A 26,386-nucleotide genomic window follows, 5' to 3' on the forward strand; every position below is an offset into this window, starting at 1 on the left:
CACTCCCCAAATCCCAGCAGCAACAAAAATGTATCTCCTAGAATTTCAGGAGTGTTTCAGGGTATTGGAGAGTGAGGAGGGAAAGATAGGAAGCCAACCTGGGAAACAGCTGTTAGTTGGCAACTCTATTTCCTTTAAAAGGAAGATAGATGCCAACTAACAGCTGATGGTCAGATAGACCTGGCCTCCACCCAGGGTCCTTAAATTTTAAAAGGGAAAGGAACTGAACTGGCCCTGGACTTACCAGACCAGCATTGCCCCTGGTGGAAGCTTCGCTCCACTGCTGGCATCAAACACTGAAAATGCTTACTTTTTATAATGAAAGCAGGAAATTCAGAAAACATGATACACACATTGCTGTACTGTTATATTAATGTGTGTTCAATTGTTGATTAAAAAAAACAAATAGCCCCCTAGTAGCGGCGGAATGCAGGAGCCCACCTGCCATTTTCTGGCTGCGGCACGGGCTCTGCCGTCTCTGGTGCTGGATTGACGGTGGCATGATAAATCAGGGTCTGGCTTCCTCTCTTTTCTGGCCCCACCCCCATTCCTACTGCCTTTGAGAAGGGAGAATGAAAAAAATAATGGCCCCAAATTTTGAGGACCTGAAAAATATACACCCTCCCCACAAATCATGAACAGTTCTGAAAAAAATCAGGATAACAAACAGTGCCCTACTTGGAACCCAGATCCAAAGATTACAATTTGTTTTAAAGTTTGCACCCCTGCAGCACAATACCTCACCCCCACCTTCCTTCATGCAAAGAACTTGGTAACTTTGAGTGCAAGGGAGGCAGAAGATTGTACAGGCAGAAGTGCTTTCAAAGTGTATACCCCCGTGAATCCTGTTGTCTTCGGAACTGAGCGTCTCAAATGTTTATATCTGTCAATGCTGCCATGAAGAATTCCAGTTCAAATTTTGCATTTTTGTACAAAAACAGAACAAAAAAAGTCTTTGTTTTAAATCAGAATTTGCTCATAAATGGTGAAATTGCTTTGAATGGTCCCTGAACCAGAATATTTCTTGTAGTAGATTCATATAGTTGGTAGGAACTGATTTTCACTTTTTCAGCTCTTAAATACCATAGTTTTAATTATTCCCCAAGCAAAGAATCCATTAGACAGGTCTGTCTCCAGTTTCTTCCTAAGTTAAACAACATACTGAAATGTAACCCAAACACGACCCCATCTATGGGAAGGCACTTTTTGCTACATAGTACAGCTGCTAAATGTCCAGAAGAGAGTACAGTAATGGCAAATGTACAGCTTCAGCTGTAAAGGAGACGGTCACTCTTAAGAGTGAAATGAGAGAGAGAATTATAGCAGCAAGTTTTTTGTACCCTTCCCTTCTCCTCTTGAATTAAAACAGCACCCCTCCCCCCCCAAAAAAAATTCCTGATGTCACATTGGAGTCTTCATGGTATAAGTTAGTTGTACTTCAAGATTTGTTCACAATTGCTAATGCTGGCTGCCTTGTAGCTTGCCTTCTAAAAGGCTGATGTCTTCAGCTAATTCTGTGACTTTAGCCTGGCAATCCAACAAGTTGTCCTTCAGTACAGTTATTTCCTGAGAGTGCGCAGATAAGGTTTTGTTCATATGGTCCATGTAGCCCCACATACTCCCTGCATTGTTTTCCAATTCATTCCGGATGCGGTCCAAGCTTCCTGTCGCTGTGCCAAGTCTGCTGCACGTATCCTCCACCTGGGCCACACGGTCATCAAACTGGAGCACTTCCTTCTGCAGGTGATGCGCTACATTCTTGCAGTTACTCAGGTCGTTGACAATCCTGGACTTGAGCCGCTCAAGATCCCCTTTTAGATTCAGGACACGCCTGTTGCTGAACAGTAACTGGGAGCCTTGGTCACTGATCTTCTCTTGGATGGAGTAGACTTCATCCTCTAGCTTGCGGTCACGTTCTTCCAGAGATGAATTGACATGCAGCACTGTATCCGAGTACTGGGAAACAGAATCCTTCAGCCCGGTGAGGGATTTGCTCATTGTGTTTAGATTTATCTTCAGAAGTGTGATCTCTCCTTGCAAGGCACCCGATGCCTCTTCCTCAATCCGCCTCTGGATCTCCAGAATGGTGGCATTCAATTTCCTCAGCAAGTCAGAGTTGCTGTCCATCCGAAGCAGCAAATCTTGGTTCTTGCTCTGGCAGTCTTCAATCTCTGTACGGAAGGTTTCTACATCTCTGGAAGTAGATGTGCACCCCTGCGAGCATGTAGTCTCCAAGGTGGCCATCTGACTCTGTAGAATCTCCAGCTTCTCATCGATTTCCTTCCTTACAGCAGCAAGCTCCCCCTCTAGGAATGGCATTACAGCTCCATCCACTCCCACTGTGGAGCTGATGTTGTTCACTTCTCCTACAATGGTCATGAACCTGTCTTCCAGCGTTCTCATTTTGTCATCAAATAAGGCCCTTGTGCCATCCAGCTCTGACCCCAGCAGGCCTCTCATCGAATCCTCCACAATGGAGCAACAACTTCCCATTTCCCTCTCTGAGATGTTCAGCCTGCCCTCAAGGTCCTCAAAGCGCCCTTCAAAGAAGCTTCCCAAGGTGACTGTAGAAAGTTCATTATCCAACCGGGAGTGCAGATTCTTCTGAGATTCGGATATGCTGTGTAGGCCTTTCTCTAGGATATCCATCCGTTTGGTGAGGTAGTTCAGGTTGTTGCAACAGCTTTCCACAACTGTAAGCCCTTGTATCTGGGTTTCCAGATGAGAAATTTCCTTCTTGATCTCTAGTTCTTTGCCATCGAGGGTCTGTTGAAGACGTAGGTTGGCAGCTTTCTCTTCTTCACACTGCTCTTGTACTTCCTTGATCCGATAATCGCATGTGTTCTGGATATTCACCAGTTTCTTCTCAAAGCCATCCAGAAGCTCTACCCGCAGGTTGCTGAGCCGGCTGTCTACATACTCTTCAAGCATATCGATGGAGGTGAGGGGTGACGGCCGGGCTGACTCCAGAAGATGCTTGATCTGTCCATCGTGGTCAAGGACCATGCCATGCACCTCATCCAGTAGATCAGTCTTGATTTTCAGTGCATCACTCACCTCGGTCACTTTGCTCAGGATCTCGCCCACTGGTGGATAAGGGGAGATGTCCGCTTTGTCTGCTGCATCCACAATCCCATCAGGAATGACCCCAAATCCCATGGTTGAATCAGGCACGCTTGGACTGTTCATCAGGGATCCGATCATCTTACTGGTGTCCTCCTGGATGGCTAGACGCAAGTGGTCCCCCAGTCCATTCACCATGTTGTGCAAGCTGTCATAGGACTGTGAGAGATGCCTGACTTCCTCCTCTAGCCGATCTAGCCTGTCTCCAATCAAACCAGGCATTTTTCTACCTGTAGGCAACAAGAAGGAAACAGAAGTCATAATCAGTGCCAAGCAAGGCATGTTCAGAAGGGTAGCTTCTGGGACTCTCTGGTTCAGCACATGGGTTCTTAACTGAAAGTACAGAAAGCCAGGCACTTTCTTTGTATTCTCACAGTACATCTGCAGCCATGTGGACGTGTTGGACTGCAAGTACTTACCATGCAATAGAAAGAAAGAAGTCACCCCTGGGATTTTATGTATGCATAAAACAGAAACCTAAAATCATGGAGTGGAGGGAAAACCAAGACATTATACATATTCTACCAAACAGGTGAATTCAGATGTAACTAAGGACAAGTCAAAATTACTCCTTTGGGGACTTGCTGTTCAGATTAGGTTTATGTATGGCCATTGTGAAATACCTTGTGCAAAATACTGCATATCAATGAACAGCACAGCCTCTGTCCATGGTAGGCAGCTAACAGTAGATTTGTGTTTTTTTTCTTGTTTTTTTCTCTTTTTTCTTTTTTTTCTTTTCTTTTTTTCTTCTTAATTTTTCCCCCCTGAGCTGTAGCATCCTGAACCAACTGGGGACTCCGAGATGACCTCACGGGCCATCCCACGTGGACAGCATTACAGTGGAGTTGGTGTGGCATGGATCCAGGCGGCCAGTCCAGACCAGCTGAGGGAGAGGGCTCTCTGGTGGGCACAACAAAGTTTGAAGAAAGTGGGTTTTTGCAGCTACATTAACTGGTTTTCCCAGCTAACAGTAGATTTGTGTGACCTTCTTACTTCAGACATATTCATTCTGGGCAGTCTTGTTGACTGTGCCTTAATTTTGCAATTAAAGCCCTTTAGGACTTCCGGTTTTATTTCAGTAGCCTAGGAACTCCTGCACAGTGACCTGCCCAAACCTCTCTAGTAACACTGGAAACTCATCTTTGCATGAGAGGAGCTAAAGTGTTACTTCCTGCTTAAACAGCTCTCCATTTTACAGGAAGGGTAATTCCGGTCTAGAAAGTAACTCCCTCTGCCCACGAATTTCCTGCATTACCAGGTTGGCATAGGGTATACCCTGCAATCCCCTAAGCTAACCTCAGAGGCCGTCTTTATTCATAGAACAGACTCTGCATGGGCAGAAGCAGCCAAGTAGATCTCCTCACATTGTCCTCTCCATGGCCCTCTTATTCTCCCCTCAGATCCTTCTCAGGACCGAGAAGTGTTATTCTCCATGGCCACAGCCCCTCCCCTGACTTGCAATGTTAGTTCTTGCATTTCCCATTGATATTTCTGAAAAGGTCATCAGTAGGAAATTGCAGAGAAACATTATTTGGGTCTGGATTCAAGTAATAGTTTTCATTAATAATTTTGTTCAGATTTTTCAATATTGAATATTTTTCAATATCAAAATACTCCATTTTGAATATTTTTCAATGATCAGATTAGTTAATTATGTTGGTTGACAGTTCTATTGGTTTCAATGGAAAATACAGGCATAAAGGTAACTTTCTCCCCACCAAAGTGGGACAAAATTCTTAGGAAATGTGCCTCTCACCTAAGGAATCCTGAAATTTCAGGAAGACAGGAAAAGGTCTACAGACAAGGAGAGGCGTGTCACATTTCCAGTTCTAAACATTTCCCCCCTGTCCAGCAGGGCCAAAATCCTCATAGACGTTAGGAAACATTCCTGCTAAATGACAGAGAGAGAGAGGAGGAAAGTGCCCCAGTTTACTGGAAATCAAAATTCTCCTTTGAAGAGTAAGCACAAAGAGATTAGAGAAATGAGGCTTTCTCCATCCCTTCTCTCCACTGGTATCTGGATGCATATTTAACTTGACTGGTGTATATGTTGGGTACTTTGGCTTTCCTTCATTTTTGCTTTCCTTTGCCTCACTACCTTGCAGAAACAGAAAATGGTAACTGAAAGCGGAGTGCAGCCACAGACATCGTGGTGCTGCTCTAAAAAAATTGCCTGCTTTGGCCTTGTCTGTTTGGACCAGAAAGTCGGAGATAATTTCATTTGGATTATCCTTCTGAGGTTAATGACCCAGTCATATTCAGGGCCAATTTTGATTAGTTAGCTTCCAAATCCTTAGAAATAAGCCACTGAAATCAATAATTGTGGGGGTGGTCACAAAAGGTTTTGTCACTCACCGTAATGGTTTTTCTTTGGTCCTGGAAATGGATCCGGATGTATTTTGGGGTGAGGAGGAACTCTGGGACCTGGAAACATCTTCTGAGTGGGTGGCATCTTGGGACTGGGGTGCTGGGGCAGAAGCCCTGGCTGGTCAGTTGGACTGTCAAGGCATCCTTCTCCCATGAGGCCTGGACAGCATCTCCAGACTAACTCTGTCACTGTCTTGTACCCAATCTTGTATCTGGGTCTGAAGAATGTGCGATACCTAATTGCCAACAGACAAGGAATGTGTAACAAGATTAAAGGCTGAGCATTTGGGTCACAGAAATAATATCTCGAGCATGCTTAAAATGTGTGGGCCAATACATACATCACAGAGTATACAGATTGAGATCAGCGTCCCTCTCCTATGTAATTGTCAGATGTGCGTTGTGGGTCCTCTGCAAGTCCCTCACGCGTGGTGCCCAATTCAGATCATGACTACTGTGCATGTGGACAAAGGACTTCAGCTTTCCCCTCGTACTATTTTCCTGACCTGAAATGGTCTGGGAGTGCTGTTCAGTATGTTGTAGAAAACCACAAACATACATGTGGCTTTCCCTAATAGGCCAAATAGAGACTCCCAGATCTCCAGGTCAGGAAAAAATTGCAGGGAGGGAGGAAGCCTGAAGCCCCTTCTCCATGTGTGCCACAGTCAAGATCTGAATCAGGCACTGCATGCAGATGAATGGAGGAGAACCTACAACAGCTGCCTGATTATTGGGACACAGAGTGGGGACTCTGAACCCAAAATGCATACTGTGTAATGTCTTAATTGGCCCCGACACTGTGGTAGATTTTCCAATACTGTGCAATAAAAACTGGAGCAGGAAGGTATATGTGCATAAATGTATACTGACATTTGCGCACAATTTCCACAAGGTGCTGCTTGAAATACTGTTATTTATTTCCCCTCACACGTGTCATTAATGTGTGTACACAGAAGACTTGTTCCATCAGTCATATTCTGTGAGTAAGGAATGCATAGGGATCATGCCCTCTGCCCTCAAACATCAGATCCATGCATTCTTCCAACTTTCTCTACAAAGACTATATTAGAGTTGCCAGGTCTCCCTGTCCTCCCAGTGGGAGGTGGGGGACTTGGCACTTACCTTCCCCCATTCTTCCGGGAAATGATTTCATCACATGGGCTGCAGCCACCCTCAGGAACACACTCGCACTCCTCAGGGGGCTGAATTGGGCCTGATTTGGTCTGGATCAGGGCCAAATCAGGCCATATTCGGGCCAATTCGGCCCAAATCGGGCCTCTGTGGGGCGTGGGAGCACTTCTGCGCTCCGCAGCAGCCCAATTTGGGCTGGATTGAGCCTGTGGGAACATGCAGCACCACCTGGGAGCATGCCCCCGAGAGGCATGTTCCTCCTTCGCCAGCCAGGTAGGTGGGACGGGGGGGGGGTGAAGGGTGGGAGCAGCAGAGGACTGGCAACTCTAGCCTATATACATATAAAATGTACATACATGGGCCTGTTGTGCCGGATCAGAATCAAGATGCTTTGAGAAGGAACTCAGCTCATGAGTATGCAAGCAATTAGCGCGCTGTAAGCTTGAAACTTGACAGAAAGGATTCTGGCCCACAAAAGCTTACACTATGATGCATTTGTGTAACACTAGAACCTTCGATTTTTTTTTATTGCAACTGACAAATGCCACAGCACTTCTTAATATTTTCCCACTGATTCCTCTTTGGAAAATAGAGGCAAATCTGGGATGAATACACATGGTATGAACACTGATCTCTCCTTCAAACCATTTTTGATTTGCTAAAAAAAAAAATGCCGGCCTCTAGCCTAAGCCAACATTTTCTATTGAGCCTTAAAACATGGATTTTTCTTAGCAGCAGGGGGCAGCAAAAAGCCACAAGTTGCATGCTTGGCTGGTTTGGCAATTTGTTTTGGACTCTGAGATATCATAATGAAAATTTTTTTCATTTATACCGGGAAAATTCAAGGCACTATAGGAGCAGCGCTTTATTAATCTTCCACAATCCATAGATCAGATGAGAAAAAGCAGTTTAAAGAGAAGTGTGTAATCTACATAAAAATAAAAACTCTGTTTCTCATGACTGGGGTTAGGGATCAGCATCTGCTTGGCTTGCAGAAAGTCCCAGGTTCAAAACTCTGGCAATCCGCTGCAAATCTGAGTGGACCTCAATGGCCCAGTGCTCTGATTCAGTGTTGCTGCGAAAGGCAACCCATGCTCCCTCTTGCCTCATGGCTTTCCAAGAAGGAGAAGGCACCTTTTCAGAGCTCCTGCCATAAAGGCCTGATCCACATACCCACCTGCAAGCATGATGCAAATTAGTTAGCCATGCTCAATCGGGAAAGTTTACTTTTAGACTAGGATTCTTGCTTCTGTCTTCTATAAGAAAATGCTCCGAATGGAATCTGCCTTAATATCTTTTCTACAATTTAATTGCCTGAGGATTAATTACTGCACGTGTGGGTAAATGTTAGGGGTGTGCACTGAGAAAATTTTCATTATAATTTTAGATCTGGACTTGGGGGAGGAGGGGTAGAATTTTTACAGTGATTGCTTGTTTCCAGGTAGGATACTTCTGGTTTCCAAGTCAAATTCATATGTTTTTTCTTTGAGATCATTATTTTCAATCTATTCAAGGCTCTGGGGCAGCTGTTTATAAAGATGATAGCACCAAATTTGTGTAGTACACAGTCCTTCCTCTAATCTAAAGACTTGCAAAGTTTCAAGCAGATTGAACAATGGGAGTTGATTTTATAGACCTCTGAAATAAGTCCCTCTTTGCACAGCCATATTTCTCTCTGCTTATTTCTAAAATGGTAGCAGAAGATATCACCAAAATTGCGGCACAGTGTCTTCTGCTTGTCCTTCAAAGGATCCCCCTGATTTCAAGCAAATTGGATAAAAGCAACTTTCAGTCATGGTTTGAACGATCTGATCCTACCATTTCCTGCCTCAGGGAAGTAACTGGTGAGGGGTTGTTTCAGGCTCCCTGCTGTGTGTTCCTCTCTTTAACAACATGCATCAATCCCCCATCATTGGCTGTCAAGTCATAGCTGATTTCTGGCAATGCCTGTTGGAGTCTTCAAGGCAAGAGACTTAACAGAGGTGGTTTGCCATTGCCTGCCTATGAATAACGACCCTGGTCCTCTTTGGAGGTCCCCCATCCAATTACTTGCTAACCCTACCCCTGCTTAGCTTCCAAGATCTGATGAGACTGGGCTTGCCTGGACGACCCAGGTCAGCACCAACCCCTCAATCATTACGAAAGGTCATTTCAATTGCATTTAGGCATTCATGCTCACCACTCAATGGATGCAGCGCCAAGCAATGAGTTGCATGTGTGCAGCCGCTGCAGTAGATCAAAGTGAGCTTTCGTATCACCTGACATCACTTCAAAGGGCTCTCCTATTACTTCACATCAAATGCTCTATCTTTCAATAGAGACTGCTCTCACATTCAGCTGCAAGCCTCTGACTGACATATTATTAAGAGATTGACAGTGCAATCCTTACCTCATGTAACTTCAGTATCACTGCATTTATGATCTGATATCCTAACACTTCTCACCCTGCCTGTCTCTCTTATATTGATGGTTCTCCCTTTTTCACAGCCAAAACAATACAGAGATATCTGAGCTAAGCTAGCTGGTCCTAGTCTAGGCATGAGATGAAGTGATTGTTTGCTTGCTTTCCAGGATGCCTACCATCTTTTTTTTTTTGCAATGCATATGCATATTTCATGCTCTTAAGCTAATTTTTGACATATCCATCCTCCTATTTTCCTCCATAAAGCTCACGGTAATCCCATAGAAAATGTAAAGGATTAGGCTAAATGCAGATTTTAAATATGCGGCACTGCTTGGGTGTGCAGCACTTCATACTTTAGGTATTTTAATATGGCTGGGTCTTGGAACACATAGCTGCTATGTGTCCAAAGCAGCACAGCCTGGATCCAGCCCACTCCACTGCTATGCCAGTTTGGTCATGAGAATCATCCCTAAGGCATCCCTTCAAACATCCTAAATGAAGCAGGGTTCCTGTACCTCTGCTGAGCAATTGTTTTTGACAACGTGCGCAGAACTGGATGCTTTCTTTGTTATTTTTCCGGTGAGCCACAGAACACTGGAACACGATCGGTTCCTGGCAGCCTCTTTTTGGGAAACTGCCATAGAATTCTGTGCTGTACCAAAACTCACCATCCACTTCTGTTTGTTCTTTCTCTGGTTGACCAAGAGGAGTGAGAATGGAAATTGTTCCCTACAGAAGCCTCCAAGTTACCGCAGCAGTTTTAAAAGAAAACAACAGCAGTGCATATAAAACCCAAAGAGCGGCAAAAGCTATGCGACTGAGCCACTGTCAGCAACAACATTGGCGCAAGCTGTCACCCAGACTCTCTGCAGACATCTGGGCCATGGCTGGCCTTTGTCTCTTGCTCTTGGCAGAGGATCAGAGTTGTAAAGAGAGAAAAACTCTTGCCAGTCAAAGCGAGTCAGGGACTGGCACCGATGCTCTTCTACCATGCCACATTGCCCTTAAGTGCCACTTCCAGTTAGGAATGAGGCTGCTTCTTTTCAGGAACAAAACAAAAAAATCCTCTCAAAGTGCAAAAACTCCACTTCACGTGTCAGCAAAAGGAAGTATTTATTGCAGCTGGATAAACATTCACCAGTGGCTGGAAAAAAAAGCTGCATCTCTTTCACAGCCTCAGGAGCCATACATAAAGTTCATCTTGCAGAGCTGGCTTTGTTCGAAATAACATCATTTATTGACCCTGGTGCTCGTTATGAAAGGGTGCATTCAAAGAGGGAGGGAGAGCGGCTCATTCTTTCTTCACTAATTGGTGGGTTAATTGAGGATATAGTAGAGCAGCTACTGCTCACCTCTGCTGGGGAGATCTGGGCTTCAGCATCAACACATCCTTCTAAGAACTGCACCGTTTTTAAGGAAGATTGCCTCACTTAGGGCCAAGCTACAAGTGACAAATGACACTTGAACAGCAAGTGTATTTCTCCCTGTTCACTTGCCCTCCACTCAATCCACTTGCCATTCAAGTGTCATTTGTCACTTGTAGCTTGGCCCTTACACATTTCAGTACAGCTAGAGTTTGGGGTGTGGAAATGGAGGGGGAAAAAAGAGGTGGTTCTTGCATGGATTACCAAGAAAGATGTAATATAGCAGAGTTAGAAAGGCACAAGTCTCTCCAGTCAACGTTTATCACTACGTTGGCTCTCGAATGAGGGATTTACAAGAAATTTGGGCACACAGCTCACTATTACATTCAGCAAAGTTAGAAGCTCCATAGGCTGGAGGTAAGCTTACAACTTTGTTCAGTGAAGGAGTAGGATGCAAGTTATTATTACAAATATTTCAAAGCTGCATTCATTGAATGTGCCAGTAGGTTCTGATCTACTTTTTTGCAATATCCCTTTTATTAGTGCTTGACTTGAATTCTCTGTTGTAGAATAGCGTAGCGTCACTTGGAAAATCGCTGTCCCTGTGGGCAAGCGATATATTTCTCTCTACTACAAAGCATAACAAATCACACCGTCTTTGGCTGTTGCTCTCAAAACAAAAAGGAGACTTGTAGCACCTTAAAACACTGTCTGATTTATTGCAGAATAACCTTTCATGGACTAGACCACACTCCATCCAGTGCAGGAGGCATGTTCTTAACTTGCAGATATCCTTTGGATGCATGGAGGAAAGGGGGGTTAAAAGGCCATGCTGTGGAGCATCGCCTGCACTTTGCATGCAGAAAGTCCCAGGTTCAATCCCTGTTATCCCCCATGGAATGGACCAGGTAGCAGGTGACAAGAAAGGCATTTCCTGAGGCCCTGGAAGCAGCTGCCTATCTGAGCAGCCCATTCTGACCTTGAAGGATTGATAGTCTGATTCAGTACAAAGCAGCTTCATGTGCTCATATATATGAAAGGCCCAATTGTACACATTCAAGAGAAGCATAACCTGTCATAACAAAATCCCAGTTTGCATGTCACAGTGAACACACATACCATCTAGGTACAGTGTACACTTGATTTGCCTTGATACATGTGTCAGTAATTCTCATGTTACAATCAACACATGAACAGCTGAACAAGTGATTGAAACCGAATGTCATCCAGGTACTGGTCCTTCGTTTCATTTGTAAAGTGAAGATGTGTTTTCTCCTTTTTACAAACAGATGTACATGCATATATGCAGAATGTATGTGTGTTCTCTATAAATTGGGAACAGGACTACTGTCTTCCTAGATGTGGCAAGCTACATCCAATTCTTGTTGGATGAAAGGAATCCAACATCTTCTCTGAGGCCTAATGAGGTACTGTTATGTTTCCTGACATACTCAAAAACAGTTATTGCTTTTTATTTCTACTAAAGAGTGTGAGAGTTTGTAAAGGAAATGAATAGCACCCCTCCCACACACACCAGAAACAAGTTAAGGGTCTACCTTGGATTGGATGTTGGCAGCTCAGGCCTGTAACTCAGTCCTTTACATGTCATTTTCTTGAACTGCCCCAGGTAAACACCCCTTTCCTTCAGCAAATATATAGCTTACTAGAGAAATGAAATCAGGATGTTTATTTTGAAGTACATCTCATTCATTTCACCAAGATGTGCAACTCAGAAGTAAGCCTAATCTGTGCACATTAAGTGAGAAGTAAGCCTCGAGGAATTCAACAGGGCTTCTTCCTGAATGAACAAGTACTGGATTACAGTTTCCCTGTAAAAGCATAGAAATACTTCTTATTTTTAAAGTTTATATCCTGCGATTCTCCGCAATGGGGACCTGAAGTGCCTTATCTCATAACTAGCAACAGAGCCCATTGTGTGAAAAAATACAACGGGCTCTAGAAAACTGTTGTTGGTCATATTTTAATTTTTTTCATGAAACATAACAATCAGTTATCTATGTTGAAAGAAAAGTGCCTGAACACTTCTCTCAGCAGCAAGCAGGCACTTCTCAGTGGCCTGGAGGCCAGAGCGGGAAGGTGCTAAAGGGAGATGCAGAGTGTGTGTGTGTTTAGGCTGTCGATTCAGCGGGCCCCCTCCCGGTGGCAAGCGGGCGCTTCGCAGTGGTTTCAAGGACAAAGTCGTCAACAATGCGCCTGCACGAGGATAAAAAGTGAGTCATCACCAATACCATCGCCTTTTATATAGTAGGATTCTCCCCACTTCCACTTTGTCCTCACAGCCTCAGCTTGTGAAGCAGGTTAGGCTGAGAGAGTCTGATGGGACTAAGGTCACCCAATGAGTTTCCCTGGCAGAGTGGGGATTTGAACTCAGGTCTCCTAGATTCTAATCAGACACTCTAGCCCCTAAATGATGCTGCTGACTCTTCTTTGCTATGCCATCTAACAAAAAGACTGCCCAACAAGACAAAATTAACCCTATTTCATCAAATTTTGAACAGTGGGGGTTGAATTTATTTTGTGAACTCAGAACTCAAGGCTGTCTCCCACATAGCCGTGAACAACATTCATGAGCTACATACCTGTTTAACCCTCGCAAGAAACTTAAGTAGAGCTCAGTTGGGTCAATCCAGCGTCCCGTTTCCCACAGCGGCCAAGCCGATGCTCTCAAAAAGCCCACAAGCTGGAGTGCAGAGGCCAAAGCCTCCCCTAACTGTTTCCCTTGAGGACTAGCACTCATACATATACTTCCTCTAAACAACAGGGATCCTATTTATCCAGCCTGACTTTAAAAGCCATTGCTGGACCTCAACATCAATTTGCCTAATCCCATTTTTTAAACTATCCAAGCCAATGGCCACATGAGACAGGGGCATGGTATAGCCTGGTCTTTTCAGATCTCAGAAGCTAAGCAGCGTTGGCCCCAGTTGGTACTTGGATGGGAAACCACCAAGGAAGCCTAGGGTTGCTCTGCAGAGGAAGGCAATGGCAAACCACCTCTGCTTCTCATTTGCCTTGAAAACCCCTTGATGGAGGTCACCATCAGTTGATTGCGACTTGATGGCGTACACATACATATACTAGCAGTCATCACGGCATCCCACAACAGTATGTTCCACAAGTTAATTATGCATTGCCTGAAGAAGGACTTCATATAACACATAATCAACTTATGGATCACTTGGGGAAATCACAGGGTGGATCATGTTGGATGGTTCCAAGCATACCCTAAGATGAAGCAAAGTTTTAGTTCCAGTTCTAGTCTGTAAGTGTGTGGCGTTCCAGCCTATGTGGGTAGAATCCCCAGGTATTGTTTCAGGGAGCATTTTGGACTGCAGCTGGAGGGATGGCAGCTAAAAAGTCACACTCTGCAGGCAGAAATCCTTCCACCCACGGAAACATTGTTCTGGATCCAAGCCTGGTAATGGACATGGCCAATAGGGTTTGGCATGGGCTCTGCTGTCCATATAGTTGGATTGCTGGGATACTCCTGGAAAGAAAGCCATCTGCTTTCTCCCAGGACACTTTCCACTCTCCTTCTTGTGTTGCCTAATCAGGAGCATAGAGACCTACCATCTGGATGAACTCCATGATCATATTGAAGCCCAAATGCAACATTTCCCTGCACTGATTTCAATGGTAGTTTATGGGAGAATGCCTGCATCTACAGCATGTGAAAGATTTATGCTCTATGTCGGTCAGCTTCCAAGAAATATATGGTTTTATTGAGCTGCTTTTGCACTCTTGGCATACGTGGGTCTGTGTGGGAAGCAGGCAGGCGTAGAAATCCCTCCCATTTTATGCTTGCAATAGGCGAGAGCCTGCCTGTCACTTAAAAATATGATGTGGGAAAGCAGAATTCTCAGCAGGGGCATGGGAAGCGGCTGCCTGCACTGCCTAAGTGAAGCATCACATACCATAGGCATCTCTCTCGCTTTCTCTCTTCGACTGCTTTCCTTCATAAGGCTCCAAAGTGGCTCAGCCTATTGACTTGTAGCAGTAAAGTTCATGCCGTACAGACAATATTTACAGAGTTTCATTTAACAAAAGTTCATAATAGAGCTTAGATTTCCAGTTCTTTCCCAGAGTCCCCATAGCCAGGGGCGGTGCCAGGGGTTTTGGCGCTCGCGGCCGGCTGGCCGGGTGCCCTCGCGCGCGCAAGCGTGTGCACGCATCAGCCTGCATGATGACATCACGTGTGACATCATCACGGGAGCGTGCGCGCTGCTGCCGCCGGCCCAATCACTGCGGCGGGTGGCCTCCGAGCTCTCCCGCTCAGTTGTCTGCGCCGCCGCAGATGCCTGCCTGCGGCGGCTGCACCCAGCTGGGGGCGTGTGCTGGCGGCGGCAGCGGTGCAGGGCGGGAGGGATAGGAGGCTGCAGCTCCATGGCATGTGCTCCCGCCCCCCATGACTCCTCCGGCGCTCCCTCCAGCACCCTGCGCCTGAGGCCACCGCCTACCTGGCCTCAATGGGTGCGCCGGCCCTGCCCATAGCTCTTAACAGTGCAATCCTAAGCAGAGTTACTCTCTTCTAAGTCCATTGAAGTTAATGGCCTAAGAAGGGTATAACTCTGCCCAGGCTGGCAGTATTAATTGTCTAGCCCTAAATTCTTTGGCTTTTCTTTGACATCAAAGAACCTGAAGCAATGGCAGCAAGAAAGGTGGTGGCACAAGGTCCACTGTGATATCAGAGAAGATCATCCAATGGTATATAAAGTGGCTGGGCAGGCAAAGATGTCAGGAGAAAAGGTTTAGTATGGAAGTCTTTTTTTGTCATACTAATTGGACCTTTGCTTGTATAATAGGTTAGGTACCTCAGAGGCAACTAGATAGCAATAGTCTTCACCATGCTACAGCTGTATCTAGACATGTACTTACAAGACTTTTCCAGGACACTTGGGTCCCCAGCTGCACTTGTGATACTCAGCTTTTATGTAGCTCTCTGCCCCATCCTGAAGGGTACATGTCACATTCCTCTGCACCACATACGCACAGTAGTTCCTGAATTGGAAAAAAAGCAAGATATGGTCAAACTTCTTCCCAGATCTGATTTCCTTATCCTTCTTAAACTCCAGGCCAAACTTAGTTTGAAATTATCCAAGTTTTGACAGTGTGACAGCCCCGAGATTGAATTGGCTAAAGGGTTCCTTTAGACAGTTCGTTCATTTGGAATAATTAACTAGCTGGTACCAGTGACCTGGAAAATTCACAGGGAAAGAGCACAGAATTTGGATGGAGCCCACTACCAAGGTGGATACCGGGCTATTTAGGAAAGAAACATAACAAGTTAAGAGTTGCCTGGGTGACCCAGCAGGGATTCATAGTATGGGCTATGCAGTTGTTAGGAAGAAACATCCCAGAGAACTACCTTTAATGCTTCCTTCATTCACAAATGAAACTGGAATCTCATTCACCACTTCTGTAGCATAAGAATAACATCTGTATAGACAAATGATGTGCAAGTCCCATCACAGGCAAAACTTTTAACTAGTAAAATTGGAAGGTTGAAGAATAGAGACTGCTGATATGCTAGCATCAGTAACAAAGGGACACCATACATCCAATAACAGCCGATCCAATAGATTTTTCCCCAAAACAAATGTTTTGTTGCTTGTTACTATAGGCGCCGTCAGTTCTAGTTCTATGATCAGCCTTATGAATTAATGACCTCCCAAACATCTTATCATTAACAGCCTTGCTTAGATCTTGCAAACTGGAGGCTGTGGCTTCCTTTATTGAATCGAGCCATCTCATTCTGGCTCTTCCTCTTTTCCTACTGCCTTCCACCTTTCCTAGCATTGTTGTCTTTTCCAGTGAGTCTCGTCTTCTCAGGATGTACCCAAAGTACGATAACCTCAGTTTTGTCATTTTAGCTTCAAGGGAGAATTCAGGCTTGATTCAATCTAAATGCACCTTAAACTTATGTAGTAGCTGGAAATGACAAGGAAATTCCCCATAGCTCACACTGGCCTTACTGAGGATTTGTGGCATCGATGACCTCAATTAACAGCAGGCGGGTGGAACCTAGCTTATTATGAATCTGTGCTTAAGCCTATGAAGGCTGCATTTACAGCCTCCCAGGAAAGCCTCTGTGGGAAAGACTACAGGTGTAGAGCTGGCACAGATGGTGAGCGAGGCAGATTTCAGATCTGATTACTTGGCAACATATGGAGAGTGATGAGAAATTTCAGGATGCTTCAAGTAAGAGATGATAAAACAGTGGAAGAGAATTAAGAATGGAGGGATGTAGCAGATGGCAATGTCAAAGAGGAAAGGATGCAAGGATAAAAGCAAAAGACCAGGAAAGTAGGTTCCTAGGTTGCGGCAAATGGATTGTGAACAGTAAAAATTCAGAATGCAGAGACTGGAGTTAATGTTTAGAGATAAGGTAGGTAGAGGTAAAGGTAGACCCCTGTGCAAGCACCGAGTCATTACTGACCCATGGGGGGACGTTGCACCACAATGTTTTCTTGGCAAACTGGGTACTCATTTTACCGACCTCAGAAGGATGGAAGGCTGAGTCAACCTTGAGCTGTCTACCTGAACCTGGCTTCCATCAGGATCGAACTCAGGTCCTGAGCAGAGCTTGGGCTGCAGTATTGCAGCTTACCACCACTCTGCACCACAGGGCTCTTAAAGATAAGGGGACAGGAAGAAATGTGGCAGGATGGTTTCAGCCCAGGTAAGCAAGAGAAAGAACTACATACCTTCATGCAGAGACCCTGAAAAAGAAGAGCCAGTGTCATCATCAGACTTGAAATGAAGTTTTCCATCAGTTTGGGAAGTAACAAATGTGAATTTTGAGAATGTTGGTGATCATTTCTCTTCTGAAATCTACTGCTGCGCTAGTGAGGTGTACTGGAACAACTGGCCAATGGAATGCTATGTTTGCAATTTTATAATAATCCAATTCAATTTAAAAAAAAGAAAATTGGAGTAGTACTAGCAAAGCTTGTGCACACGCACATAAAACTTAGAGTGCTGGCACTAAAAAGGCTGAAAGTCTCAGACAAATAGTTTCCTTGGGAAATACTGAGTAAGAGAAGAAAAGTTTTCAAAAAAGTTGGAGAGGGCTCGAGAGGTTTGTCAACGGTTACCAGGTGAGAACCATCATTAGTGTGATTCTAATCCTTTTACCAAAAGTTGCATCCACTGAAATGAGAATTAGACATTGAGCCCTTCAGAGTAATGCTAGTCACTCACATGTGCCTCACGGTGTTCATACTCTGTCCATAATCTTCCTCCTTCAGTGACTACACATTGCTAGAAGGTCTTGATCAGGTTCATTCCTCTCCCCCCACCCCCAAATGATCTTTTGCTGCCCTTTTGTGGTCACTGTAGAGCACTGAGCATGTTCAGGTAGGCTGGGTTTGCATGGGCGTTTTAAACAAATGTGCATACTATTTATGTTGCGTATGGAGTCTTGAGAGTCTGCCGAACCATCTATGGGCTGCCCCTTTTCACTGCCATCCTGATAGGCAGAAAATGTGATAGAAATAGAACTGGAGGGGTGAGTGGGATCAAGGGTGTTGAAATCAGGCATTGCTTGCAAAGCAGGATCATTCTGCAGCTCAAACAATACAGAATATCACCCTATTCACCTGTCACAGTGCACCCCCCCGGACATCCTGCATGTACATGTGCACATTTGTTTCTAAGAAAGAACCAAAACACATTCACTTGCCAGGGACCAGTATCTGGTGGTTTCAATCACATTCAGCTGTACATGCATTGAATAACACGAGAATCATTCAACGCTCATATAAAGAAATCAGGCATACACTGTACATGGATTGTATGCACATTTGTGGTGAGATGAGATCATGTGGGCATGCAGAGGAGCATTTAGGGTTGCAACTTTATTTGTTGCCTTCCAGCGCCTGAAGCACTAGCAGGGAGAAAAGGGGAGGGGAATGGAGGTGTGCTGGCGCCAAGTTGGCGGGTTGACATAATTTTTTTTTTAAAATAATATACGTTTTATTAAGTTTTCATGGGCTGACATAATTTTCAGTGAAAACTGGAAGTGATGCCATGGGACCATAGCGTTTTGGAAATTCTAGAGCATCCCATGGTGGTTGGCCTGGGATGTCCTGACATGATGCCAGTGTGCCATTCCGTACCCACTAAATGCTCCCGAGAGTTGCTGTCTATAGCCTGGCAACTATAGGTACCTTACAGATGGCCTGATCCACATCAGCAAACTATGAAGAGTGACAATATCCTATTCCACACCCATTGGAGCCACGAGTTATAATCAGTCAAAATGTTCCTCTAAGCCAAGGCAGAAGTGGCTAGTCTGCAACATGCATGCCCTAAATGGCACAAGCAGTACACTTGGGACACCGAGAAGGAATTCCCATATGCCTGGATTTGGCTTAGAGACCCTCGCCTGTCTTCTGGCCTGATATTCCTTCATAGCTTTCTGCTCTCCAGCTTAGTAAAAGAAAACAGCATTGAGGCCCAGGGTAGCTGCATATGATCTGCAGCATGTATACAGGAGCCCTTTCTCTAAAAAGATTGACTACAACTGCTGCAAGGAATAACAAGCCCACATCATTATAGATTCCCAGTGTAGTATCTTTAAAAGCCTTTATCAGATTTTGCCTCATTTTGCATTTTCTGTTCACCAGGGCAACAAAAGCCAGTCAAAAATTGTCTCATGCAGGGGCGCTGGGTTTTAGTTCTTGTTGCTGTTGCCCTGCCAACAAAAACAGCTGCTTGACAGATTTTGCCACAGGGAGGCACAGCGTCCCCCAACATGAGGAAGCAATGCCTTGTGTCTTTGGCAGGTGACAGCAGTTGCTTCGCAGGGCTGGATATCAAATACAAAAATGGGATGGGAAGCAATAGGCTCTTTCAGGCCATGGCACAAGTCCTCCTAGTCGATGTCAGGGGACACATTACACAACTGCCACAGCATGAAGAATGCCTCTGAGCATATGCAGAGTGCCATAGGGCAGTGCAACCAGTCACTTACTTGCCATGCTACAAATTATAAAAAATCAAAATAATGCCTGACTTTCTTTGGAAGGTTACAGGAGTCCCTTCACCTGACTTTTCCTAACACTACAGTGGCAGAGCGTGTCTCTGGTCTTCCTTCCTTATTTGACTTGGGTTTTACAGCAGCCCTTTGTCCTTAAAGCCTCATTACACATGCACTCACAGGCACTGACCACTAGATAGAATCCTGTTTCCTGCTTCACATGTATATGATGTGGGGTCCATGTGTCGTGAATATGCAGTTCAGTGCATAGAAGAGGCTGCCTTCTTGCTCTGTAACACACAAGCATGTTGTTTTGAAGCACTCACGCTCTCTGCCTTCAGCCTACTGTGATCTGGATTATTCATTAGGTCAGAACTCCACGAAGACCATTTACCGGAGTAGATGGCTCAGCCTCTTGACAGAATGTTGGACCAAGCAGTCTTTGGATAGTTTTTGAACTCTGATTCTAGGAATCTACTCTAGGCAATTGTTAATAATAATGCTTAGCATTTATATACAGCAAGCCAAGTTTTTTGGGAGCACATGGGAAAATCTCTGTAAGTCTTATAACAGCCCTGGAAGGTAGTCAAAAATGATTACTCCTGTATTGTAAACTAGAGGGGGGGGAATAAATGATGAGAGATGATGACTTGTCTAACAAGTGAATTCATAGTTGCGATAAAGTTTGATTTGGTGACTTATTTATTTACATAGTTTATAGTCCACCTTTCTCTCTGAGACTCAAGGCAGATTACACAGAGCGAGTCAGTACAGTCAGTATCAAAGACATTTCAATAAACTTGAAATGGAAAGCTAATACAGAGCAGAAGACATGTTGAAACAGAGCATAAGCAATTGTATGTCTGACATTAAACAACGTAGGAACTACGCAGTAGGATCATACTTACAGCAATAGTAGTGAAGTCTATGGTCCCTCAAGGTTTACAGCAACAATAGCAGAGTATGTGATCCCTCCTTATCTCTTTACTGATAGATCTTTTGAGACCACTTCTTTACAGTACAGCCCTTCTATCTGAGTAGAAAGTCCTCTTGAATAATTACGTTTGTATAACTTGTGGAAGGCCAGGAGAGTGGGAGCTTTCCTAACCTCTGGTAGACCATTCCATAAAATGTGGGCCACTACAGAGAAATTGTGTGTTCAGACAGCTGTTGATTTTGCCCATGTGCAAGGTGGCACCTGGAGAAGGCCCTGTTTAGATGAGCAAAGCTGCCATGGTAAAATACAGGAAGAGAGGTGAAATACAGGGAGAAAATATAGGGAGTTCCAGAGAGATGATGGACCAAGGCCATGAAAAACTTTGTAGGTGATAGCCAATACCTTGAATTTGGCTTGGTAACTGATAGCAAGCCAATGGAGTGACTATAGAATGGAAGTGATATTCATGGTTCTCCTAGCTCCCAATAATATCTGACCTGCAGCATTCTGAACCAACTGTAGTCTCCAAGTTAACTTAGACGAGAGAACTATGTACAGTACATTACAGTAGTCAAGTCTCGATGTTACCATGGCATGGATCCAGATGGCCAGATTGGCCATGTCGAGGTAGGGGGCCATCTTTTAGGCTAGACTGGGTTTGTGGAAAGCATTTTTTTGCAGATGCCTTAATTTGTTTTTCTAGCAGTAGAGCTGGATCCAGTATAACCCCATATCTCTCTAACTGAGACTGCAAGAGTCAGATTAACTCAATTGAAATTGGGGAATCCAATGCCTTCAAGATCTTTGGCTTGGCTTATAGCTTTCAGCTACTACATCAGCTCTCTCATTGGCTCTGTGATTCAATGAGTCTTTTGTGGCTCTTTTCCAATTCTCAAGCCTGGGGGCCTAGAATCCACTCAAGATTACTAGTGAGATATTCTGTTCATCCAACCCAGCTATGCCAACCTCTTCCAATGACTACAAAATTCTTCCCAGGAGACAGAAAGTCAAGCTCCCTGACTCTATCTATGGAGTCTGGACTTCCATTTTGGGTAGTCCAAACACTTGTTGCTGAAACAGCAGCTAATCCTATCAGAGGGAGGAGTGGGAGGATTTGTGTGAATGAGCACATTTCTCCAGTAGCCCTGCTCAGCTAATACAAGACAGGAGAGATACAGATGAAACTCTGAGCTAAGCTACAAGAGATGAATTACATGAGGAGGAGCATGTGAAAGGAGTCACAGTGTTAGCTGGGAAGCTGAGTTTTAAAAGAGATCAGAAGGCTTTGTTAATTTCCCCTCTCTACAGAGCCAGGGAGATCTCTGCTCAGAGGGTTTGTTTATTTCCTCTTAGCCTCTTAGAAGGGGAGGTGAAACTGACAGAGCCTTCAGGAGGCAAAGAGGAAATTAACAAACCCTCTGAACAGCCATCTCCCTGGCTCTGTAGAGAGGGGAAATTGACAAAGCCTTCCAATCTCTTTTAAAACTGAGCTTCCCAGCTAACATTGTGACTCCCTTCACATACTCCTCCCCATGTAACTCATCTCTTGTAGCTTGGCTCACAGAATCAAAGGGTGCGGAATCTTTAGTGCCATCCGCTGTAATGCTGGGGCACAAGTATATGTTAAGAATTATTACAGTGATTCAAATCATCCCCGAAGGGGTAGTTGACAAATCTTGGGGGCAGGGGTGAAAGCTGCTTAAATTTGCTGTCGCTACTATCTGCCCTGGAGAACTTAAAGATGAAGAAGGCACTTTAAGTAAATGCACTTCCTACCAGCCACTTTCTTTCCATACTGGCTGTACAAGCTTACTTTCACCCCTTCTTGTGGGGGGGGGCATTCACACGTTTGGGCAGAAATCATGAGTGTTCAGGATTTTAGGTACCCCCCACTTAGAATGATTTGTGACAGCAAGGGAAAGAGAGTTGCTTTACACTGTTCACTCTTGAAGAAGGGTGGGGTCCTTAAAAGGAGGCATGGCTCAGTGGTACAGTGCTTGGTTTGCACCCAGAAGATCCAACGCCCAGCATCTCCATTTAAAAAGGCACTGAAGAACCACTGCCGATCAGAATAGCCAATACTGACCCTGATAGACCAGCATAAGGGAGTCTGAGTCTAAGAAGTGGCCCATGACGATAGGAATCAAACCAAGCAATGGGTCAGTGTCCAATTGGGCACGAGGGTCTTACTGAATGTATGCTGGAGATGTGTGTATAGCATTGCAAATATGCCTCTCTAGGAGGCTACCTTGTCTGCAGTCATGTTTTTCTGTCCTAATTTCAGGTCAATCAATCTATCAATCCTTTATTGCTTTAGCACAGCCATAGCAAGCATCTCCTATGATGGAGGCAGCTATTTGGTGATGCTTCCTGGGCTCTTCTGAACCTCCTCCTACTCCAGTGAAGTGGAGGAAAGCCAGAACTGGCCCTTTTTTGTTTTGGCGAAGATAAGGTAAGTACGAAGAAACTCAGTGAGGGGGGCCATGGTGCCTACTGGTACCATGATGGGGATCACTGGGTTAGGACATTAGAAAGGGTAAAGAACCACTTTAAACCTTTCAGAAAATGGCCTTCTGTGGGATTAACGTTCAGCTCAATAAATAGTATGTAGGCTCAAAGAGAAATCTGGAGTAAAAGACTTAAAATGCTGGCAGATGAGAAATTAGGGCTGGTTTGGCAACCATAGACTAATTCACAATGTCATTCTAGCACACTACTGTCAAGAGTTCTCCAAGATCTCAGGCAAGGAGTGTTCCAGCCCCTCCCCTTTTTCTAACCTGGAACAACAGCAGCAGCAGCAGCAGCACTTATATACCGCTTTTCTAGACACATTTGTGCCCCACCCAGAGCGGTGAACAAGTTAGTGTTATTATTATGGACTGGACCTCAGCACATGGGAAGAGGCAGTTTGAGCCTCCCCTCCCTGTGCTGGTTTCCCAACCTGAAATGGCCCGTTGGGGAAACTTGCATGCAGACATGCCAGCATACACAGGTTTCCTCCGTGGAGCAAATAGTGACTTCCCGGGTCCGTTTCAGGCTGAGAAAACAGTGCAGGGAGGGGAGGCGTGTGTTGTGGTCCAATCCAAACTGGGCCACCATGTGCCTGAGAATTTAGTTTCAGTGGGGAATGCCTAGAACGTGTTTGGTTTAACTGACTCTGAGTCAGACCTAGAAACAGCATAATATGTAGTTAGGCCCTAAGGACATGAGTCTCACCATGGAGGCCAAGCCTAGGTTTGAACCCCAAACCAACCAGCAAGGCTGCTCTGTCTTATCTGGGACAAGAATCCAGAGGTCAGTGGGAGAACACACGGTCTCTTCGGGTTCAAGCTCAGTCCTTGGCACCTGAGGCTAAAAGGATGTCTGATGAATAAATCCCCCATTTACAAACCAGGGAGCCTCTGCACAGAAAATGAGGGTGTGTGTGTTTGGTCTTGCTTCCAGTTCAGTACCATACAGCCAAACTGGGGGCATGGGAGAACTTCTATGGAGAAAAAAGAAGCATGATGTAGCATGGGCGGGTGCTGCTCCAGCGCTGTATACTTTATCACTCTGGCAGTGAAAGTCATGCTGGACTCGCTATTATTCGCCAGGCAGGGGGTGAATCACTACAGGCTCAGGTCAGGGTATATGTGGCTTGAGGGATGTCTGATCACACAGGCACCCACGCAGAGTCTGTCCATCCCTGTGTAAGTGAAGAGGCAGAGCACTGAGCTTGAGAGAAAGACCTTCTGCACACAAAGCATGGATCAGTGGACCTCCAGAGAAGAAGCGTCCACATCCCATTCCCAGTACTATCGCCTACAACCTTTTCAACCTCCCTCCCTTCTCCTGACTTTACCCTGTGCATGAAAGGATGGGGAGAAAGCAGACTCTCCATAATTACAATGGTGGGATTTAGGTTGCAAGGCCAAACAATACTTTCTGGGGAGTAAGCCCCATTGAATAACCCAGAATTTACCTCTGAGTCAGGATCGCTCCCTTAATGTTAGCACGTTTCATTTCATTCCAAAAGGTAAATTTGGTACATTTACCTTTGGTAAATTTATCAGGTGGCCTTAGGAAGGGTTTGCTCTCTACTGTATTTCAGACCAAACCTGCAACTCGTCCCACAGAGGCTGATGCTTTTGGTCTCTTACACGTTGACCCTGGAATCATATGTGATTATTTCTAAGCTTCTATTCTACTCACTTGTTCTATACACAGAGTTACAATTGCTATATAGTAGGAAACAGGTTAACAACTTAGGCATGCATGCCAAAAACACAATTCTCTTTTTTGCAAAGTGTGTGTTTTGTCCTGCACAGATAGCGTTACTACAGTTGTTTTGTGGTGTAAAACAGTAACCACAGCAAAGGCTCCTTAAAAATACAGGGCTGTTTGCAATTTCATTTGGAATAAATATATCCATCCACCAGCAGGGGCTCGCCGGCGACCCTGTTCTCCCCCTGCCGAAATCTACTTGCCCTCCCTTCCCGAGGTTTAAAACTGTGCTATGCGCTTACTTATAGTGCAGTCCTATGTAGAGTTCCTCCAGTCGAAGTCTATCGAAATCAGTGCTCGTAGACTGGAGTAACTCTGCATAGGGTTGATTGCGCAGTCAGTAGATTGCTATGAAGGGGTCTTTGCACGTTGAAACTGCTAAATAAATTGGAATTCTTGTTTGTTAAATAAGAATGGGGATCCACCTATGAGCACCTGGATTCTTGTCACCTGTCAGGCGTGCAGTGTTTATTCCAGAATCGTTCCTACAAGACTGCTTAAGAGTTTTAGATCGAGAAGGGAAACCGGAGCTAAGCGAATCTTTTACTCTATATCCCACCAAGAAGCATTGCCAAGCGGGGTGGAAGAGGCCTCCCTAGCTGCGGCCGCCCCGCCCCTTCTGCCGGAGTGAAGGCAGGTGAGTCCCGCATTTGGCAGGAAGCGACGCCGCCCTCCCAGCGGCACTCCCTCGCTCCTCAAATGCGCGGCAAACTGCGCCTGGCTCCACCCAGTTTCGGAGGCAAACGCAGACCGAGGAATTCGTAGAGCGAAAAGTTCTCAGCCGGACAGGCAAAATGCTGGGGGCGGGGGGGGGGGGACGCCGACGCCGATTCCAGCTGTTTTTTCCCGCCTACCCACCTGTGGCTGGTTCTGTTATCACACTGCAGATGGAAACGTTTCTATTCCGTGTTTTTCTCCAAAAGAGGGGAGGGGGGAAACACCCCCATCCTACCACGCTCTTTAAAATATTGATAACCGTAAACTAGCTCAGAAAACGACAAGCCCCGAAGCAGCTACAAATAAATAAATAAATAAATAAACGTTCTTATGCCAAGATCCTACTTTCTTCCGCTGCCCTCCCCACCCCTTTCCCTGATCATTCCGGAATGTTAAAATCCATATGAATTCTGCAGATCTGTTGTCGTGGAAGGGGTGGGGAGAGAAGAGGAGGGGGAAGAAACAGGCAAGCGGTCATGCACGCGACCAGAAAGTATTTGAGCGAGTCTTTCAACCCATGTGCAAAATCCCCTCTCCAGTTTCGACCACGATTCCACCCCAACTTTTCCCTAACGGAATGCCGGCGCTAGGTCGCCCCACGACCGAAACTGACCAGCGCGAAACACCGACCGACGGGTGAAATTGACTAGAAACTGTGCGGTTCTTGGAGGACCTCGATTTCTTTCCTCTGTCCTTTTTAAAACATAAAACAGAACGCAAGGAGGGCTCAATGGGAAGGAGGAATAAGGAACCGGAGCGCTTACTTGTGTTTCCCCATGGGTTTGCCCGGAGTAAGTTGGGGGCTAGATCCTGAGGTATAGAGGTTGTATCTGTTGCCGTAAGGGATGGGCACCGGGTGGCGGTAATAGGTCCCTTTGGCATCGGCGAGGCAAACCAGCGTCCCGACGCAGAGCAAAGAGATCGAAGCGCAAGGCAAAGCTTTTCCGGAGAGTCTCTTCGCCCTGTTCATGTTCTCCAAGGAAAGCGAAGAGAGATGCGCTGCTACAAACTCTTTCCCCTTCTGCTCACCGAGGATCTGCCGAGGCTGCTCCGGGAGCCAGTTTGCTCTCTGCCTTCCA

At 45.3% G+C, this 26,386-nt stretch overlaps 1 protein-coding gene across 1 annotated transcript; it reads right to left on the reverse strand.

Moving 5' to 3' along the window:
* Positions 1-1,350: 1,350 nt before the first annotated feature.
* On the reverse strand, positions 1,351-26,386 carry EMILIN3 (elastin microfibril interfacer 3). The gene is made up of 4 exons (XM_054981308.1): positions 26,072-26,386; positions 15,286-15,408; positions 5,479-5,726; positions 1,351-3,353 (listed from the first exon to the last, which is right to left on the reverse strand). The coding sequence occupies exons 1-4, from the start codon at positions 26,275-26,277 to the stop codon at positions 1,459-1,461; spliced, it is 2,472 nt and encodes an 823-aa protein (XP_054837283.1). The 5' UTR covers positions 26,278-26,386; the 3' UTR covers positions 1,351-1,458.

This window comes from Eublepharis macularius, chromosome 5 (genome assembly GCF_028583425.1).
Source record: "Eublepharis macularius isolate TG4126 chromosome 5, MPM_Emac_v1.0, whole genome shotgun sequence".
In the NCBI taxonomy this organism is placed as follows: Eukaryota; Metazoa; Chordata; class Lepidosauria; order Squamata; family Eublepharidae; genus Eublepharis; species Eublepharis macularius.

Coding starts and splice junctions, on each gene's coding strand:
- EMILIN3 (XM_054981308.1), bottom strand. CDS start 26,277: ATGAACAGGGCGAAGAGACTCTCCGGAAAAGCTTTGCCTTGCGCTTCG. Junction 5,727..15,285: donor AAGTGTCCTGGAAAAGTCTT/GTAAGTACATGT, acceptor GTTGGCAATTAG/GTATCGCACATTCTTCAGAC. Junction 3,354..5,478: donor ACCAAAGAAAAACCATTACG/GTGAGTGACAAA, acceptor TGTTGCCTACAG/GTAGAAAAATGCCTGGTTTG.